The sequence below is a fragment of the Mesoplodon densirostris genome, chromosome 2 (assembly GCF_025265405.1).
Source record: "Mesoplodon densirostris isolate mMesDen1 chromosome 2, mMesDen1 primary haplotype, whole genome shotgun sequence".
Taxonomy (NCBI): domain Eukaryota; kingdom Metazoa; phylum Chordata; class Mammalia; order Artiodactyla; family Ziphiidae; genus Mesoplodon; species Mesoplodon densirostris.
Window position 1 is genome coordinate 126,390,292 of NC_082662.1, and position 21,070 is coordinate 126,411,361.

Genomic DNA, 21,070 nt, shown 5'->3' on the forward strand with positions numbered 1-21,070 from the left:
AGGTAACTCACTAGATCAGCAAATTTAAATTTTTATGCTAAGTTACTAGCGTCTCAAAGGAGATTTATAATTGGCACTCATAAGAAATTAATTATTAATATCCGTTTCAATGACTTTCCTTCCACATGCTGATTGCTGAAGTGTTTGCTGTTTCAAAAAGAAGCTGTCGTCCCATTACTCCTCATCTTCAATTGATGGTCATTCTGCCCCAACCCAAGATCTTCACATGCAAAACTTTGGGTCATTCTAATCATTCTTCATTTTGTCAGCTTAATTAATTGGAAAGTAACATGGATTTTATTGCAGAAAATTAGTAACAATCCATGGATAATGTTAAATATTTTAAGAATAGTTTTAAAATAATTAGCAGTTTGTCATTCCATAGGGCTAGCCATACTAAATAAATTTGTGTTTTAAACTGTTATGATCACCTTTAAAAAACAAAATATCTTGAAATAGTTGTCACAAGGCATTAATTAGCAATACGTAGGAATTATAAAATAAAATGTGAAATTAACAAGGACAAGCAATTCTTAAAATGATCTTTCAATTAGAAATGAAGTCTGTAGAGTGTTTAATTTTCATCTGTCACCATCATTGTTATATAGTCCTTGTAATGAACTGAATTCGATTCTGGATCAATTGCAGCAGACAACATTTCTTCCATTTCCTCCTGAGAAAAAGGCTCACCTGGGAGGAACAAGAAGGGAAACTTATCATTTACAATCCTCTGATTTTTTTTCTTTCTCTTTCCACTAGCCCACTTAATTGCCATGGAGCCTCACCATCCCCCATTGTGTCTCTAGTTACTCTCCCTGGGGCCATAAAGCCAGCACATCGTGACAGTCCAGAGGTTCAAAGAGCATGCTGTTGGACCCCTGGCAAATTCTGGAGTTATTTTACCTTGCAGGTATCATATCTCAAGCAACCTATAGAATCAATCGTTTCAGCCAAATCAGCAGGAGGACATGAAAACATCATAAATAAGGTTGTTTATTTACTTAAATTAAAACCACTAAAATCGCCAAAGGATTAACCTGAAGTCATAGTTTTACAGGGAGTCTAATCATTATATTTAGTAAGAGTATGAAGAAAGAATTAACTGGTTGCTACGCAGAAATGCTGAAGAAGAGATAACAGAGGTTTAAGCTATAACAATGTCTATGAATATTCTCTAACCAGAGTAGGTTAATTTAGTGATCCAGCTGCACCCAGTGACAGATGCATTCATCAGCCATTTCAAAACAGTCCTCTTTGTTATAGTTTGGCCCAGTGCTGCTGTCAAATGAAACCACAAGCTGGATAGAAAATCTGTGGGCTTTAGCTGGATTCAGGTAATAGCTGAAGGCCATCTTGGATATTGGTTTCACCAAGATGAAAAGCAAATTCAGGAAGAACACTGGAAACACTGTCATCTATTTAATATAGAACTTTGTGCTGATACTAAACAAAAATACAGAAACATCCAAATCGCCAGCTCACCCCTAAAGAGTCTTAATCCAAGCAGGTAAATTTCTGAGTTTGTCACCTGCCACTACAAACAACGCTTTCTAAGGTGGAATTCAGTTAATAATACAGAAATTATTCAAGTGGGGATTTTTATGACAATGATGATAGTGTTACCAAACAATGGGAACGTGCTTGAGTTCTTCTGAAATCATGTTTACGTCCTAAGGAAAGAAAGAATGCCTAAAATGCCTAAAAAGACAATTTCTTTTTTTTTTATTTTATTTATTCATTTATTTAATTTTTTAGCTGCATTGGGTCTTTGCTGCTGCACACGGGTTTTCTCTAGTTGCTGAGAGCGGGGGCTACTCTTTATGGCGGCGTGTGGGCTTCTCATTGCGGTGGCTTCTCTTGTTGCAGAGCACCGGCTCTAGGAGCCTGGGCTTCAGCAGTTGTGGCTCGTAGGCTCAGTAGTTGTGGCTCGCAGGCTCTAGAGTGCAGGCTCAGTAGTTGTGGTGCACAGGCTTAGTTGCTCCACGGCATGTGGGATCTTCCCAGACCAGGGCTCAAACCCATGTCCCCTGCATTGGCAGGTGGATTCTTAACCACCGTGCCATCGGGGAAGCCCCAAAAGACAATTTCTGAATCTTTCTTATAACCTGATTGTTAAATACTAAATCCACTGCCAATGAACTTTGCTAGGCATGTAAGTCCTTATGAGAATACTGACAATAAACATTTATCGGGAACTACCGTGTGCCAGGCACTGATCTTAGTGCTTCACAGATATTAAGTAAGTTAATCTCCCAACCACCTCATGAGAGGTAAGAACTATTATCCCCACTTACAGCTGAGGACACCAGCACACAAAGAAAACAGGCAGGCAGCCCCAGCCAGTGACTGGTGGAACTGGATCTGCATGCCAACTCAAGGTCCAGGAACCACACTTGACTGCTTGGAACAAGGTTTTGCTCACAGTGAAATACAGAAGGTGGTCACTGTTTCCTCAGGCAAGGAAAGAGATACATAGTATTTGATTAAGGATGGGAGGAAAATAGCTTAAGGATTAAAAACACAAGCTTGGGAGCCAGACTGCCTGGGTTCAAATGCTCTGCTGTCTCATTAGCTTTAAGATCCCAGGCAAGTCACTTAACCTCTCCGTGTCTCAGTTTTTCTGTCTGTAAAATGCAGATCATAATAATACTACCTATCTCATAGGCTTGTTACGAGAATTAAGTGTTATTATTTGAATAGCACTTAGAACATTGCCTGGCACATAGGCAGCAATATGTGTTTGTTCAAAAAGTTTTTTTCAAGATCTTCCCTGCTGCTAAAGGCTGTCTGACACAATTCACATACCTGGACACGTGCGGACTTCTATCTTGCAGGAACTTGATTCTATGTGATTTATTACATTCACCATACAACATCCTGGGCATTTAGAATGCATATTCTCAAAGTGATTAATATTCTGTGGACACTGTGAAAAGTTGCACTGTCTCTGTATCCACTGCAGTCTGTTTCTGATTCCCCTATTTCAGTCAGTAGCATTACTGTAATACCCGTCGTCCAGGCCAAAGCCTTGTTACTTTTGACTCAGCTCCCGTCTTTGTCCCCGGCACTCTGTTACTCATCATGACCTGTGGATCCTTCTGTAGACAGTCCTATTGTATCAATCTCTTCTTTCCATTCCCACTGCCACTGCCAGATACAGCCCTTCAAAATGCTGAACTAGCCTCCTAACTAGTCTCCCCAGTCTCTCCTCTTTCTCGCTCATCTCACAAACCTACCAGCACCAGATTAACCTTCCCACAATCTCTCTTGCATTGTGTGATTCACCTGCTCAGAACCCTGCAATGCTTCTCCATTGCCCGAAGGATGAATTCTCCTGAGCCCCGGCCTCCGCAATCTAATCCCAGTCAATCGACCTAGATTCATTTCCTACCGTTTGCCAACAAGACCCTCTGGGCCCCGTCTTCTCACAGGCTCCCGAAATATCATGCTCATTCCCACCTCCCAGTTTTTGTTCATACTTTTTATCAATCTATGTCTCCCCCTCATCAGCCCCTTCACCCATTCTACATTCATCTCCTCACTCATTCGTTAATTCAACCAACATTTGCTGAGACTTACTATGCGTGGGAGGTGCTACAATGCCGGAAGATTTTACCCCTGCTCTCAATAACCCACCCAGGTAATTCTACCATCTTAACAAACCTATTTTCTCTTTAAGTCTTCCCAGACCAAGCTTTCCAGGCTGGTCCAGCCCACGTTGATCTTCTGATACTCACTTTTTTCTACTGTCTTATATTTTGAATTGTTTTATAAGTTGGTTTTATTTCCTCCAATAAGACTATAATTTCCTTGAGAAAGGGAGCGGATTTTAGTATCATTACCTCTTGCTGTGCTTAGTATACCTCACCTACACAGTGGGCATGTCATACTAATGACGTTGAGCTGTTGTGGCTGTTTTGACGAAATCCATATTGCCTAATATAACCTAGGATTTACTTCCCTTCAAGTAATTCCTAGGTTGGTGCTTTGAAACATAACATTTCCATCAAAGTTAACCCCTAAGATAATTTTAACAAGGTCATGAATTCTTGGATGGCAGTTATGACGATCATGCCACTCTTACTCTCACCCCCTGTATTCTCACCTAATGGTAGATCAAGTCAAAAATGGTCCCATCAGTGGCACATGGAGATGCAGTCTTAATCTTCCCGACTCAAAATTCCCTGCACTTCTGATTGTCTCAAGTGATTAGCAACTCTGAATCACTCAGGACTCATCTATGAACTAGTGAACTGAACAGAGACAGAGCTCTAACTTTATATAGGAAGAGGGGAAGTGACTAATATGAGAATGGCTTCAAAAGAATGTCCATTAGGCTACTGACATTCAGGGAAAACAAATTTACACATCAGCCTAAGCAGAGAGAATTCCTAAAGGAAATATGTTGGCATATATATGTATGTATATGTGTGTGTGCATGCATGCGTGTACAGTTCAAGTGCAAAGCAAATACATATGGTACCATTAGCATAAAAAACTGAAACATTTTATGTGAATTCATATTTATTTGAGGCTTTATTATCCCTAACTTCACCAACTGAAAAGTTTTTATAAAAGGAATTTTTATAGACTCCAATTCAAATCTTCAATCTAGTAACAAGCATTGATTTATAGTGATTGATAGTTCATGTTTTCCTGGTGGCATACCCTTTATTCTGGAAATACTCTAAGTGAATGGAATGACTTCAATTTATAGAAGTATCATTATACTTTACAAAATCCTATAAGGCAATAATCCATCTCCCCTTAACTTACTCTTTGTCCTCTTACCCCCTACAAAACAGAAACCACACCAAAACCAAAATAATAAGAAGAGTAAATAACTCCTTTTAACTGGAATGACTGATTTTAAAGTATCCCCTAGAATTTTTGCCTAATTGTTTTAAAATTATTAATCACTTAAATAAGTTACTGTTATAAGGTAAGTAATAAATCACTCTCACTGGGCTTCCCTGGTGGCGCAGTGGTTGAGAGTCCGCCTGCCGATGCAGGGGACACAGGTTCGTGCCCCGGTCCAGGAAGATCCCACATGCCACGGAGAGGCTGGGCCCGTGAGCCATGGCCGCTGAGCCTGTGCATCCGGAGCCTATGCTCCGCAACGGGAGAGGCCACAACAGTGAGAGGCCCACGTACCGCAGGGAAAAAAAAAAAAAATCACTCTCACCTTCTTCAGTCATATACTTGATCAATTCTTCCTTAGAAAGAAACCCACGTTTAGCTGGATCTAACACCTAGGGGAAAAGAAAAGATAAAAATTATATTTTTTGTTTGGTGAATAAATTCTACATGATGAATTTTTCATGTAAATATAAATATATATAAAATCTGGAATTTACACACCTCAAAAGCTTGATGAAGGATATCTTCTGGAATTGGTCTATATCTAATTATAAAATAAAAGGAGTAAATGCCACAGTGTTTAGCTCAGTCTCTATGTAACAAATGATCACATTAAAAAAAAAAGCTGCTAACATACTAGGATATTTAATAATACTTCCCTCACTGAAATATTTTTAGATATCTAGATAATGAAGTTGAAAGTACTCCACACCCACAAGGAATACTTAGTTAAAAATCACTGGCATGTTTGATGTTATCTATTAGCTTTTTCATTATTGTGCAAAATAATCCGGACAAAACTTGTTCCCATTATTATCTCCTCCCAGGTAGATGAAATTACATGCACTAAGACCCTGTGGGATGCATTGGAGGCCAGGAGGCTGGAGCATAGGAAGCAAGGAGGAGAATGTTTTCAGATAAGGCTGGAGAGAGAAACAGGGACCAGAATGTACAGGGCGTTACCATCCTTGAAAGTGACTTTGGTTATTTTTGTTGATTTGGGGACAAAATTTCTACAGTAAACCAACTATGGTAAGCTAATGCTACACTTTCTCTAGAAAAATAATCAGGGTTAATTCTTATTTATCATTGATAATTCAAAACAGAAGATAATAAGAATGCTGTTGATCTATGCTTTTTGCAGCTTATTTGCCCTTTAATTACACTTTGCTTATTAGATTAATACTGAAGTGGTTGATACTTCGGAGCACATACCAACCAGCAGTTCAGAAGTATACAGAAAAATTAGAAGGAAGCTATCCTATAAATATTGGTTGAGTATAACACATAAAGGGAAAAAGCCAAGTGTTTTGAAATTAATGCAAGTCCAATCATTACCTTACCTTAACAATTGCACTTATTTTCTTACCTTCTTTCCAGTAGTACTTCAGTCATCACTGGAAGAAATTTTTCAAATCGAATGTATCCAGTGGGTTCTTCTTCCTCCACCTAAACATTCAATAAAAAATAGCCACTTAGGGCTTCCCTGGTGGCGCAGTGGTTGAGAATCTGCCTGCCGATGCAGCGGACGCAGGTTCGTGCCCTGGTCCGGGAAGATCCCACATGCCGCGGAGCGGCTGGGCCCGTGAGCCATGGCCGCTGAGCCTGCCCGTCCGGAGCCTGTGCTCCGCAACGGGAGAGGCCACAGCAGTGAGAGGTCCGCGTACCGCAAAAAAAAAAAAAAAGCCACTTATTCATTCAACAAATGTATTGAACAACTACTTTTTTCCAAGCACTGTGCCAAGTGCTGGGGATTTGATGGTGAGCATACTTGGGCATGGTCCCCACTGACAGAATTTATATGCTGGTAGTAGAGACATATATCCATCAACAAACAACAAAGCTGTGTCTAATTATAAGTTGATATTAAGTACAATAAAGTAAAGGAGCATAGAATAAAGAAAACTTTTCTGGGCCAAATCATCAGGAAAGGCATTCATGAAGAAATCACACTTGAGGTGACTTATAAAGGAGGGTAGAAGACAATCAGACAAAGACAGCAGGGAAGACACTCCCAGGTAGATGAAATTACAAGACCCTGTGGGATGCACTGGAGGCCAGGAAGCTTGAGCACAGGGAGCAAGGAGGAGAATGTCTTCAGATGAGGCTGGAGAGAGAAACAGGGACCAGAACGTGCAGGGCGTTACCATCCTTGAAAGTGACTTTGGTTATTATCCTAAGACACTGCTACCCTAAATCACTGAAGGTCTCATAGATGTGTGTCTGAAAGATCACACTGGTTGTAGGTGAGGCAGCTTCTGCTGTAGTCTAAGCAGATATGACAAGGGCTTGGATTAGAGTGGTGGCCATGGAGAGAGAAGTGGGTGCTTTCAAGAAATATTTAAGAAGTAAAACCAATAAAACCTGGCGCAGCATCTAATATGTGCAAGGGTAAGAAAAAAAGAGGAGTCAAGGACAACTCCCAGGATTCTGACTTGCACAAACGGGATGGAGAAATGTTTTTCCTTGAGATGAGGAACACTGGGTAAGAGACCAGGTTAGGGGACCAATCTCAATCTCAAGGACTAAAATATCTATCGAATCCTTGTAATATTTATTAAATAACCAGATGGTCTGTGGAACATTGTTATATCACCATTAATTAAGCGAAGACAACACCTAAGAAAGAATTTTTGGTACCCAGCACCATTAGATGAGAATGAGGAAGACTCGTGCCCACAGGGTTCAACTTCGATGGTGTGGCTACCAATACGCTATTTATTTTAACTTTCATGTCACGTTATTTATGAGGGGCTGTAAATTTTCCACTCCCTTTCAAAAATTCTATTAAAAGGCTCACACATCCCAGTTCAGCAGTGGAAATTTTTAAAGATTTATTCTTTGAGCAAAAGATAAGAAATCTATAGGTGCTGCTAAGCGGAACACACTGTCATCAAATGACAACTATTTTTGAATGTTTATACTAGTTCTTACCTAGTATGAGTGAAGCCCTTGGACTCCACTATCAGCAAAAAATGTCATCCATCTAATGACAGAATGACGTGTTTCAGAACTTCTGAGCCCACCAATACATGAACAATTATTTTCAGCTGCCTCTAGATCCAAGGCAAGCTTTTTGCAAATTTAGGTTCATATGGCTCCGATGTGCTTGAGTAGCACTCTGTAACTCCCAACCCCGCAAGCCTCTTAAAAATAAAATGTCAATCTCATGAGACTGCCTCTGGAGGGATAATTTTTAAATTAAAATGTTGAGTTTCTATTCTAATTAATCCAGAAATCTGTTCCAGAAGCTAGAGCAATGGTTTGTTTCCCTTTCCCTACCCCCAACAAACCACTGCAGAGCAAACAGTCTTGACCTTAAAAGATCAAAGCTCCTCTTTAATTTTTGAGCATCCTCATTAATCTACAAACTGTTTTTAGTTTTTCTAAAGGGAGTTCAATTCTATAGCACTCTCTCCATCACATGAGAATTCACAAACACATACTATGTCCCTCATAATGCTTCCCCCCCCATCGCCACACTCCTGCACAACTTCCACAAGCCCTCGGTGCTCTGAACATGGGTGAAAATGTTGCAGGTCATTCTGGCCTGATAGATCTGTGTAGACCTAAAACTCCATAAAAATAATAAGTTAAAGCAAATCTCCAATAAATCAGAATAGCAGATGAAGCATACATTTTCCTTAGTTTTTTTTTTTTTTTTTTTTTTAAAGAGGGATAATGAACAAACAGGAGCCTTGGGGTTAAAAAAAGGAAGAAAAAATGTGTAAGTCCATCTTCAACTTGGGCAGATTGTGAAAATCTTTCTATGACTCAACACTGTCCTCTAGAGGTCACAACTAATCTGTTCTTTTGTACTAAAAGACGTACAAGCAATGGCATAAAAACAATACAATTATATGATATTTCTAAATACAGCATTAATGTACTGTATAATATATACTATATACTACTTTCTATTATAAAAAGTTTTTATTCTTTAAATAAATTTATTTTTGAATAGTTTTAGATTTACAGAAAACTTGCAAAGATAGTAGAGAGTTCCCATATACCCCACCCCACCCCACCCCAGTTTCTTCTATTGTTTACCCTTTCCTTACTATGGGACAACTACACTTGGTTCATTGTCACAACTAATGAACCAATACTGACACATTGTTATTTACTAAACTTTATGCTTTATTTGGATTCCACTAGTTTTCTAAAAGGCATTTTAGGGAATTCCCTGGTGGTCCAGTGGTTAGGACTCTGTGCTCTCACTGCTGGGGGCCTGGGTCCAATCCCTGGTCAGGGAACTAAGATCTTACAAGCTGTGCAGCATGGCCAAAAAGTAAAAATAGAATAAATAAGTTAAGTTTAAAAAAATAAATAAAAAATAAGAGGCATTTTAAAAAAATCTGGTATGTTCCTCTACCATAAAAGAGAAACAAGAAGAGTAGGGCAGAATACCACTCCTGGCAATCTGGAAATGAGTGGGTAGAGGGAGGAGAAGAGGTGTTTCTATTATGTCTGGTGCAGGACAAACTAGTTAACTTTATGAGGCCATGAGTAAGACAGGACAAAAACACTTCTTTCTAGAAATGTTATGCAATGATGGCTCAATGATTATTTAAATCCACATATTAAAATGTCTTTAAGATTTAATAGAAATATATCAAATATTGAACCATTCTTTATAGTATATTGTATATATACATATATAGATGGGTAGAGTTATGGGTTGAGTTGTATCTTCCCAAAATTCATAGGTTGGAGTCCTAACCCCTAGTACCTCGGAATGTGACTTATTTGGAGAGAGGGTACTCACTGAGGTAATCAAGTTAAAATGAGGTCATTAGGGTGGGCCCTAATCAAATATGACTGACGTCGTTATAAAAAGGAGAAATTTGGACACAGAGACATGCACACAGGGAGAACATCATGTGAACATGAAGACAAGCCATCTACAAGCCATGGAGAAAGGCCTGGAACAGATCCTTCCCTCATAGCCAACAGAAGGAACCAACCCTGCCAACAACTTAATTCTGTACTTCTAACCTCCAGAACTGTGAGACAATAAACTTCTGTTGTTTAAGCCACTGTTTGTGGTACTTTGTTACAGCAGCTCTAGCAAACTTTATACACACACACACAAACACACACACATGCACATTGTTGTCAACCTTACATGAGATATGACATAAAGGTTCTTTGTGAGCCTTGAATTATTATGATTATCTTTTTTTTTTGATGTTGGGGGTAGGAGTTAATTAATTAATTTATTTTTGCTGTGTTGGGTCTTCGTTTGTGTGTGAGGACTTTCTCTAGTTGTGGCAAGTGGGGGCCACTCTTCATTGCGGTGTGCGGGCCTCTCACTATCGCGGCCTCTCTTATTGCGGAGCACAGGCTCCAGACGCGCAGGCTCAGTAGTTGTGGTTCACGGGCCTAGTTGCTCGGCGGCATGTAGGATCCTCCCAGACCAGGGCTCGAACCCGTGTCCCCTGCATTAGCAGGCAGATTCTCAACCACTGCGCCACCAGGGAAGCCCGATTATCATTATTTTAATCACTTCTGATTCTGTATCATGCAATGATACCTCCTAAAAGAATCAATCTCTGGTGCTAAAATTTTAGACACATCCTCCTTGACCCACCATATGGACCCAACTTTTTACAGAAGTTTGATCTTGCCTCCTACCTGTAAAATGTCACATGGAATGTGACCTGAATGTATTAAACTGCTAGGCTAATATCTTGTCCCTTGAGCCCTGGATCCCTGCCTAGAGGACAGGGTATGTGGATTACCAGCAGTGATGTCTGCTCCTTTGCTGTTCCCCTACATGCTTCCTGGACTGATAGGAGAGGGAGAATAATAGACAGCCACCCTCCCTACTCTTCAAAAGACAAAAACAAACAAAACAAATATATCTTGTTACTACAAACATGAATGAGGCAAAGTAAGTTATAATCTAGTCTGTTTCATCTAAGAGAAAGGCTTATGAGCTTGAAACGAGACAATAATTAGAAAGTAATCTCAGTAGCATTTATGAATGCAAAGGAAATAAAACCTCTTTGCAGGAAGATCCTCAGCTTAGCCTTCAAGTACCATTTATAGTGAATTCATCTTAATAGCCTGCCAGCAGGTGTCCGCCCTGATACACCTGGCTTCTCCTCCTCCAAAGAACTATGGTGGTAGAGGCGACCTGAAGACACTGCTTCCTTGCCACACAAAGGGGCCACCTGCACAAGGCTAGCACAGTGCCTTCAGACAGTCCATAGTCTCTTTGCATCCTTTTGCCCAATACAGAGAAGTCTCAATAAATATGTAAATACTGTGGGATTTTTTTTTAAAAAGCAACATTTATCTAAGTTTCAAAGCATGAGAAAAATACTGTTTCTCACTCTATTTTGGTAAAAGTCAATTTTCTTAATCTGTTTTGCTTCTGAGGAAACTCAGGCACAGGGAAGTGAAGTGCCTATCTTGGTCCTCAAAGTCGGTCAGGTGTTCTGATGGGATCATAGCCCAGGGTTCTTTCTCTCATTCCCATAGTGAAACCATCAGGCCATCTCTTTTCTCATTAAAGCATTATTTATTTTAACGCTGAACTCACTGATAGGTATAATAAAACACAGTGAAAATTCATTTCTCCCCAGTGACATACAATCAGTCAATAAACTGAACTATTTCATGCTTCAAGAAAGCAAGATAATACCAGTAGTTAAGATGGTTTATAAAGCACCTACATTTCATCTAGCTCCAGGTCACCAAATAAGATACACATATGATTTTTTAAAGCTACTTATAGTAAAAAATATAAAAACAAGGAGATACTTCAAGTTCAACTTGAATACCACGTATACAAATTTGGACATAAATCATGTTTCAAAACCAAAACACAAATACAATTTAGAAAATATTTCTCTACTTTGGATAGAATAAAATAATAACAAAAATTCATTGGCATTTGCCAATTATATTATCTTTACAAATAAAAAATCTTAAAGCTACCTACTTTAGAAAAAATATTTTCTCCAAACATTCCAGAGGCTGTTGTATAAAAATTGGGATATGTACTTCTTTTGGGTTACAAGTCTCATTCTTAGTACTGGAAGTACCAAAAAAGACTGAATCATCTTTTGGCTGGACTATCAGAAAGTCTAAGAATCAACAGGTGGCTAAACCACATAATCAGTAAGGTCCCTTCCAACTGTAAGTTTCTATAATTTGAAGCGATGGGGGGAGTTCAGCGGCTGTCAAGCCATTAATTTCCCCATTTTATCCTCAGGTCAGGGTTGGGGTGGGGAGGGTAAGAGGCTCCAGGTACACTAATTGTTTCACACCCTTCAGTTTCATTTTCTCTCCACGGAGGCATTGAGTGTCCCTCCCTACTCCTAGTAGAGCCCTCTCCTGTTTGACAGAGGCAGTTAAGTATTGAAGCAATTACCACTAAGGTAATCCCCTACCCATTTATATCAAAAGCAATTGTTTAAAATTGTGTTGCAATAAGACTGGAGGAAAAGCTCTATCCTGGGTTGAGATTTGGTTAGCACAATAAATATGCAAATACTGTATAAACTTTATTAGGTCCACAGATATATTTAAAATCACATTTATAACAACATGTTAATTTAAAAATATCACTGTTTTTATATTTTATGAAGCAATTTTACTCAAACTCTCTATGTATCTTCAACAACAGACTTTCTGGGTTTTTTATTTAATTAATTTATTTATTTATTTATTTGACTGTGCCAGGTCTTCGTTGTGGCAAGTGGGATCTTCGTTGCGGCATGCGGGATCTTTAGATGCGGTACGCAAACACTTAGTTGTGGCATGTGGGATCTAGTTCCTTGACCAGGGACCAAACCTGGGCCCCCTGCATTGGGAACATGGAGTCTTAGCCACTGGACCACAGGGAAGTCCCTAGGCTTTCTAAGAGTTTGACTACTTTAGATACCTCATGTAAGTGGAATCATGAAGTATTTGTCTTTTTTGTGACTAGCATTTTCACATATCATAATATCTCCAAGTTTCATTCATGTTACTGTATATGACAGGATTTCCTTCTTAAAATGTTACTTTTTAAAAATTAGATAATAGTATGGAAGAATCATCTTGATGTAATATTGAGTAAAAAAGGTAAAATATTCTGGTTGTGTTTGAGTGATGGATACGAGAGATCACTCCCCTAGTTTCTTCTTGTCCAATTTTAATCAGCATGTATTTTTTTTAATAACGAAATTTTTGTAATAATATGGAAAATCGTTGTGATATAATTAGGGAAAAAAGCGAGGTTCAAAACTGTATATACCGAACTGTACTATAAGATTACTGTCATGTTAAAACCATGTACAGGAAAATAATATGGGAGGAAGCACACTGAAACACTAACAAGGATTATATTAAGGTGGTGGATTGGGGGTGTGGCCAAGATGGCAGAGTAGGAAGATCCTAAGCTCACACCTTCCCACAGGCACACCAAAATTACAACTACTTACAAAGCAGCTCCCTATGAGAATTATTTGAAGACTATCAGGAAAGACTTTTCACAACTAAAGATATAAAGAAGTAACCATAACAAGACAGGCAGCGGGGCTGGAGACACTGTATTGCCAGAACCCATACCCCTAGGTAGGTAGCCCACAAATAGGAGGATACTCACAATTGCAGAGGTTCCCCCCAAGGAGCCAAAGGTTCAAGCCCCATGTTGGGCTCCCTAGCTCAGGGGTCCTGTACCAGAAGATGAGCCCCCAGAATGTCTGACTTTGTGTATAAGAGAGCTGGAGGGCTGTAGGAAAGAGAGAGTCCACTCTTAAAGGGCACACATAAAATCTCACACACTCTGAATCCTAGCACAGAGGCAGTAGTTTGAAAGAAGCCTGGGTCAGACCCACTTGCTAATCTTGGAGAGCCTCCCAAAGAGGCAGGAAGCAGCTGGACCTCCGAGGGATGAAGACACTGGCAGCAGCCATTTCTGGGAGCTTCTTCTACCACAATGACACCAGCACTGGCAAGTGTCATTTGGAATCCTCCCTCTAGCATATTCGTGCTGGGGGCTTATCCAACCACCAGTGAGCTGGCAGCAGCCCCTGTCTAATGCCCCTCCCCAGGCCATACAGACAGCCTCGGATGGACCAAGCCCTGCCCTCCAGTGGGCCGGCAGTGGTTGCCTCCCCTCACCAGGCTGCTCAGCCAACCACACGGGAAGCCTACCCCACCCTCCAGCAGGACCACAGCCACTGCAGGAGGCAGGGCCTTGCAGCCAACTGGGCTGGGGACCAGCCCCGCTTACCAGCATGCCCACAGTAGTCAGCCCTGCCACAATAGAAGGACACACGCAGCCTACAGAGGGGGCATATAGCTCTGGTGACCAGAGGGGAGTGTGCTGCTGGGCCCCATGGGACTCTCCTACATAAGGCCACTACTCCAAGATTGGGAAACAAAACTGGCCTACCTAATACATAGAAATAAACAAAGAGAATTAGGCAAAATGAAGAGACTGTAACAGGAGACAAAGAAGGACATTATATAATGATAAAAGGATCAACCCAACAAGAAGATATAACAACTGTAAATATATATTCACCAAACACAGGAGCACCTAAATACATAAAGCAAATATTAACAGACATAAAAAGAAAAATCAACAGTAATACAATAGTAGGGGACATTAACACCCCACTTTCATCAATGGACAGATCATCTAGACAGAAAATCAATAAGGAAATACAGACCTTAAATAACACATAAGACCAAATGGACTTAATTGATATTTATAGAGCTTTCCACCCAAAAGTAGCAGAATACATTCTTTTCAAGGGCACATGGAACATTCTCCAGGATAGATGCTAGGCCACAAAACAAGCCTTGGTAAATTTATGGAAATTGAAATCATATCAAGCATCTTTTCCAACCACAATGCTATGAGGCTAGAAATCAATTACAAGAAAAAATCTGCAAAAACCCACAAATATATGGAGGCTAAACAATATGCTACTAAACAACCAGTGGATCACTGAAGAAATCAAAGAGGAAATAAAAAAATACCTAGAGATAAATGAAAGTGAAAACATGATGATCCAAAACCTGTGGGTTCAGCAAAAGCAGTTCTAAGAGGTAAGTTTATACTGATACAAGGTTACCTTAGGAAACATGAAAAATCTCAAATAAACAACCTAACCTTACACCTAAATCAACTAGAGAAAGAAGAACAAACAAAACCCCAAGTTAGTAGAAGGAAAGAAATCATAAAGACCAGAGCAGAAATAAATGAAATAGACTTAAAAAAAATCAATGAAACTATAAGCTGGTTCTTTGAAAAGATAAACAAAATTGATAAAACTTTAGCCAGACTCATCAAGAAAAAATGAGAGGGCCCAAATAAATAAAATCAGAAATGAAAGAGAACTTACAACTGGACACAGAAATACAAATGATCATGAGAGATTACAATTTTACACCAATAAAATAAACAATCTAGAAAAAATGGATAAATTCCTAGAAACATACAATCTCCCAAGACTGAATCAGGAAGAAACAGAAAATATGAACAGACCAATTACCAGTAATGAAATCAAATCAGTAATTTAAAAACTCCCAACAAACAAAAGTCCAGGATCAGAAGGTTCACGGGTGAATTCTACAAAACATTTAAAGAGGAGTTAACATTTATCCTTCTCAAACTATTCCAAAAAAATTGAATAGAAAGGAACATTCCATGAGGACAGAATCACCCTAATACGATAACCAGACAAAGACACCACAAAAAGAGAAAATCACAGGCCAGTATCACTAATGAACATAGACACAAAAATTCTCAACAAAATGTCAGCAAACCAAATTAACAATACATTAAAAGGATCATACACCATAATCAAGTGGGATTTATCCCACGCATGCAAGGATGGTTCAATATTTGCAAATCAATCAATTTTCAATTTGATACACCACATTAAAAAACTGAAGAATAAAAATCATATCATCATCTCAATAGATGCAGAAAAAGCTTTTGACAAAATTCAACATCCATTTATGATACAAACTTTCAATAAAATGGGTATAGAGGGAATATACCTCAACATCAGAAAGGCCATATATGACAAACCCACAGCCAACATCATACTCAATGGTAAAAAGCTGAAAGTATTTCTTCTAAGATCAGGAACAAGACAAGAATGCCTACCCTTGCCACTTTTATTCAACATAATATTGGAAGTCCTAGCCACAGCAATCAGACCAGTGTACACAATATCACACTGTGCACAATACCACACAATATGTGTACAAATAAAATACTGTCTTGATTACTACAGCTTCATGTAAATCTTGCAATGAGGTAGTGTAAGTCCAACTTTGCCCTTTCCTGTCAAAATTATTTCAGTTGTTCTAGGTCTTTCACTTTTCCATTCAAATTTTAGAGTCAGCTTGTAAATTTCTTCAAACAAGCTTGCTGTGGGGCTTCCCTGGTGGCACAGTGGTTGAGAGTCCGCCTGCCGATGCAGGGGACGCGGGTTCTTGCCCCGGTCTGGGAAGATCCCACATGCCGCAGAGCGGCTAGGCCCGTGAGCCATGGTCGCTGAGCCTGCACGTCCGGAGCCTGTGCTCCGTCCGCAATGGGAGAGGCCACAACAGTGAGAGGCCCGTGTACCGCAAAAACAAACAAACAAACAAACAAAAAACAGCTTGCTGTGATTTGGCTGAGAATGTATTGAATCTATAGATCAATCTGAGAAGAAATGCCATCTTAAAAATATTGAGCTTTCTAATTCACAAACAGGTATATCTATGCATTTATTTAGATCTTAATTTCCCTCTACAATGTTTGCTGTTTTCAGTGTATATGTCTTGCCTCTGTTAAATTTCATTATTTCACTTTTTATGTTATTGTAAATGGAACTGCTTGCTTAACTTCATTTTCCTAATTGTTAATTTCTAGTTTATAGAAATATAATTAACTTTGTATGTTGACTTTGTAGCCTGTGACCTGGCTAAATCCATATATTAGTTCTAATGGCTTTTAGTAAATTTCTTAGGATCTTCTAGATGAACAATCGTGTTGTTTGAAATACAGTTTTACTTCTTATTTTCCAAACTGTGTATTTTTTATTGTTTCTTGCTTTGTTGCACTGGCTAAGACTTCAAGTACTATGATGAACAGGAGTGATGAACACAGACATTCCTGATTTTAGGTTAAAAGCATTGAGCTTTCACCACTGAGTAAGATGTTAGCCTTAGGTTTTTTTGTAGATGCCCTCAGCCAGGTTGAGAAGCTTCCTTTTATTCTTAGTTTGCTGGATATTTTTATCTTCAATGGGTGTTGAATTTTTTCAGTGTTTTTTCTGTATTTATTGAAATGATCATATGGTTTATCTACTTTGTCCTGTTAATGTAGTAAATTACATTGATTGATGTTAAGCCAACCTTAAATTTCTGGGATAAACCCCACCTGCTCAAGATGTATTACCCTTTTTAACATATTGTTGAAATTGATTTGGTAAAATTTTATTAAGGATCTTTTGCATCTATGTTAATAAGGTCCATAGTTTTCTTTTCTTGTAATATGATTGTCTGGTTTTGGTATCAGAGTAATACTAGCCTCAGAAAGTGAGTTGGAAAAGTGTTCTTTCCTATAATATTTTCAGAAGGATTTTTGTATAGAATTGGTACTACTTCTATAAATGTTTGAAAGAATTCACCAGTGAAGTCATCTGAATCTCTAGCTTTCTTTGTGGGAAATTTTTAATTATAAATTTAATTTTGGTAATTGATATGACACTATTCAAATTCTCCAGTTTTTCTTGGGTCAGTTTTGGTAATTTTTGTCTGTCAGGGAATCGGTCCATTTATCTAAGTTGCCAGATTTATTGGCATAAAGTTTTTCATAATGTTTCCTTATTATCCTCTTAAAATGTTTGAAGGATAGGGCCTCCCTGGTGGCGCAGTGGTTAAGAGTCCGCCTGCCGATGCAGGGGATACGGGTTCGTGCCCCGGTCTGGGAGGATCCCATATGCCGCGGAGCGGCTGGGCCCGTGAGCCATGGCTGCTGGGCCTGCGCATCCGGAGCCTGTGCTCCGCAACGGGAGAGGCCACAACAGTGAGAGGCCCGCATACCGCAAAAAAAGAAAAAAAAAAAAATGTTTGAAGGATAATGATAACCCCTCCTTTATCTTTTTTTTTTTTTTAACACAGAAGTTACTCTTTAATTTTTGCTTCAAGAAGCAGGGATCAGTGACTACAGATCTCATACTATTAAGAATTGATAGAAGGGAAATTTCATAATTAAATTGAAAGATTATTTTTTAATTTTTATTGAAGTATAGTTGATTTACAATGTTGTGTTAGTTTCAGGTATATAGAAAAGTGATATATATATATATATATATATATATTTTTTTTTTTTCAGATTCTTCTCCCTTATAGGTTATTACAAGATATTGAGTATAGCTCCCTGTGCTTTCCTTTAATCTTGACATTGGTAATTTGTATCTTAATGTCCTTAGCTATAGGTTTATCAGTTGTATTTGAAAAGACCAGTATTTTGCTTTCAGTGATTTTCTCTGTTCATCTTGTATTTCACTGATTTCTGCTCTTTATAATTTTCTTCCTTCTATTTAAATTGGGTTTACGTTGCTCTTCTTTTTCTGGTTTCTTAAGATGAGAATTTAGATAATTACTTTTAGATCTTTTTGTCTTTTCTAATATAAACACTTAAAGTGGTAAACTGTCCCCTAAGTGCTGCTTTACCTGCATGACACAAAGTTTGACACACTGTATCTTCATTATTGTTCAGGGAAAAATATTTTCTAATTCCCCTTGTGATTTCTTCTCTGATTCATGAGTTATTTAGAAGTATGCTGCTTAGGGACTTCCCTGGTGGTCCAGTGGTTAAGACTTCACCTTCCAATGCCAGGGATGCGGGTTCGATCCCTGGTCGGGGAGCTAGGATCCCACATGCCTCAGGGCCAAAGGACCAAAACATAAAACAGAAGCAATACTGTAGCACAGTATTGCTTTAAAAGTGGTCCACATTAAAAAATCTTAAAAAAAAAAGTATGTTGCTTAATTCCAAGTATTTGAGGATTTCCTAGTGATATTATTCTCAGTTGATCTCTATTTAATTCTTTTTTTTTGGTATCAGTAAACATATCCTGTATGATTTTAATTTTTAAAAATCTGTTATGACTTGTTTTATGCCCCAGTACTTAATCTATCTTAATGAACATCCCATGTACACTTGGAAAGAACATGTATTTTGTGGTTGTTGGGGTTAGTGTTCTATAAATAACAATTAGGTCAGAATGGTTGATGATGTAGTTTGTATCTTCTATATCTTTGCTGATATTTTATGTAGCTGTTCTATCAATTACTTAGAGAGGGTTACTGAAATCTTCATCTGTGATCGTGGAATTGTCTGTTTCTCCCTCTAATCTGTCCATTTCTGCTTACTGTATACTAAAACTCTGTTATTAGTACATAGACATTTATGATTTTTAAAACTTCCTGATGAATTGACCTTTTTTTAAAATCACTGTGCAATATAATAATCTCACCAACATTGGTATTATTTTCCAAACATCTTTTAGTTCTCCTTTGTAATTACTTTAAATTCTCCATAATACCACTTAGGTTTGAACTTTAAAGGATATAGACCTCTAAATATCCTTTCCACTTGTACTAAAATGCCATTATCTCCTCCCAGCTCTTGCACACTGAAGATCCTAGATAGCTCTAAATTAATATTAAAGGAAGAATTGTTTAGTAAGCTGTATGTTGGCAAAATTTTTATTAACCTTTCTCACAGTTGCTGGGTTTTGTGATATTCCACACAGGCAGAGATTATTTGGGGCAAGTGGCTGACTACAGAATATTAAGTGATTTTTTAAATGATCTATTTCAAGAGATACATCAGATTTCAAGTTGATCTCCAGGAAGTGGAGGGCTGAAAGTTAGTATGCATCGACACTAAAATTCAAGTAAATGACAACTAGAGAACCACACACAGATTTCAATTTTTTACAGAAGAATTTTAAAGCATAGTCATTATTTCATTTCAGAGCAAATGAGGCAGAAACAGTTTTAGTTCTGAAACTATGACAGAGCATTTAGCAACATGACATTTACCCCTAGATGTTTACTATTATGTAGCTTTGATTTTCTAAATGTATTTGAATCATACAAATATCTACATGCTTTTTTTCCTCTCAGTTATTTGGGAAACTTCAAAAAGGGTAGTCACACCCAAAGCTCTTTAAGCATTTGGCTAGAATTTAATCAAAATAAACTGTGTTGTGAGCAAGTATAGAAAAACATTTATGGGCTTAGACAGCTCAGTGATCCCTACTTGTCCATAACTGTTCTAAATATCTGTAATTTTCAAAAGTTGTGTCAATGTACCTAAGAAAACTGTAAAGACAAAATAAAACATTGGGATCTGAGCACCTACTGTGGTTAACTACCCAAACCCATGGGGGCATTTTGGTAGAGAGCCACCTACAGAGCAAGCAAACCCAAATATGCACTGAGGGCCCACAAAGTAACAGCTGATTCCTCACAGTTATTAAATTTAATCTTCATAAAAACACTATGGTATTGTTGCATTCCTTTTGCAGATGTGGAACCAGGCTTTGAAAGATTAAGTGGCTCACCAAAGGTGACATGGCCGTAAGTGGTAGCTATGGGATGTGAACCTAGATCTCCTGACACTAGATGTGGTATTTGCTCTACTTTGCCAGAGAAACCTATAGATCAGGAGTTGGCAAACTTTTTCTGTAAAGGACCAGATCCTTTAAGCTCTGCAAACCATATGGTCTCTTAACTCCGTTCTTGTAGTAAGTAAACAGCCATAGATAATATGTAAGTAAATGAGTCTAGCTGTGTTCCAATAAAACTTTATTTACAAAAACAGGTGGTGGACTGGTCCAGGGGTTGTGGCCCAGGGGCTTTGGCCCAGGGGTTGTGGTTTGCTGATCCCTGCTACGGATTAAAACATACAAACAAACCATAAAAGAATTAGGCTCTAAAGTTTCTCATCTACCGACTTTCAGAGACATTTTCATTACTGCTCCCTTACTCTACTCAATTACACACAATAATTATGATTTCGCTGTAAATTCATCTTCCAGTTCCTAGGTCTTCCACAGTGCCAACTTTCCTCTCCCTAACACAAATTCTAGCTTTGATGATGATCACTTTACGGGAGTGATCAAAACCTTTTTTTTAAAACAGTGAGGACCAATGAAGGAAAACAGATTCTCCCCCCGCCCCGCTCAGT

General features: G+C 38.5%; 1 protein-coding gene across 1 annotated transcript in view; it reads right to left on the reverse strand.

Annotated features, from left to right (window-relative positions):
- Window positions 1–274: 274 nt before the first annotated feature.
- Window positions 275–21,070, reverse strand: part of EFCAB2 (EF-hand calcium binding domain 2) — a 128,619-nt gene continuing 107,823 nt past the window's right edge. The window contains exons 5-8 of the mRNA XM_060090878.1: window positions 6,230–6,309; window positions 5,362–5,404; window positions 5,186–5,252; window positions 275–690 (exon numbers count right to left, since the gene is read on the reverse strand). Coding sequence (XP_059946861.1) covers window positions 575–690; window positions 5,186–5,252; window positions 5,362–5,404; window positions 6,230–6,309 — 306 coding nt within the window. The 3' untranslated portion in view covers window positions 275–574. The remainder of the gene's footprint in view (window positions 691–5,185; window positions 5,253–5,361; window positions 5,405–6,229; window positions 6,310–21,070) is intronic.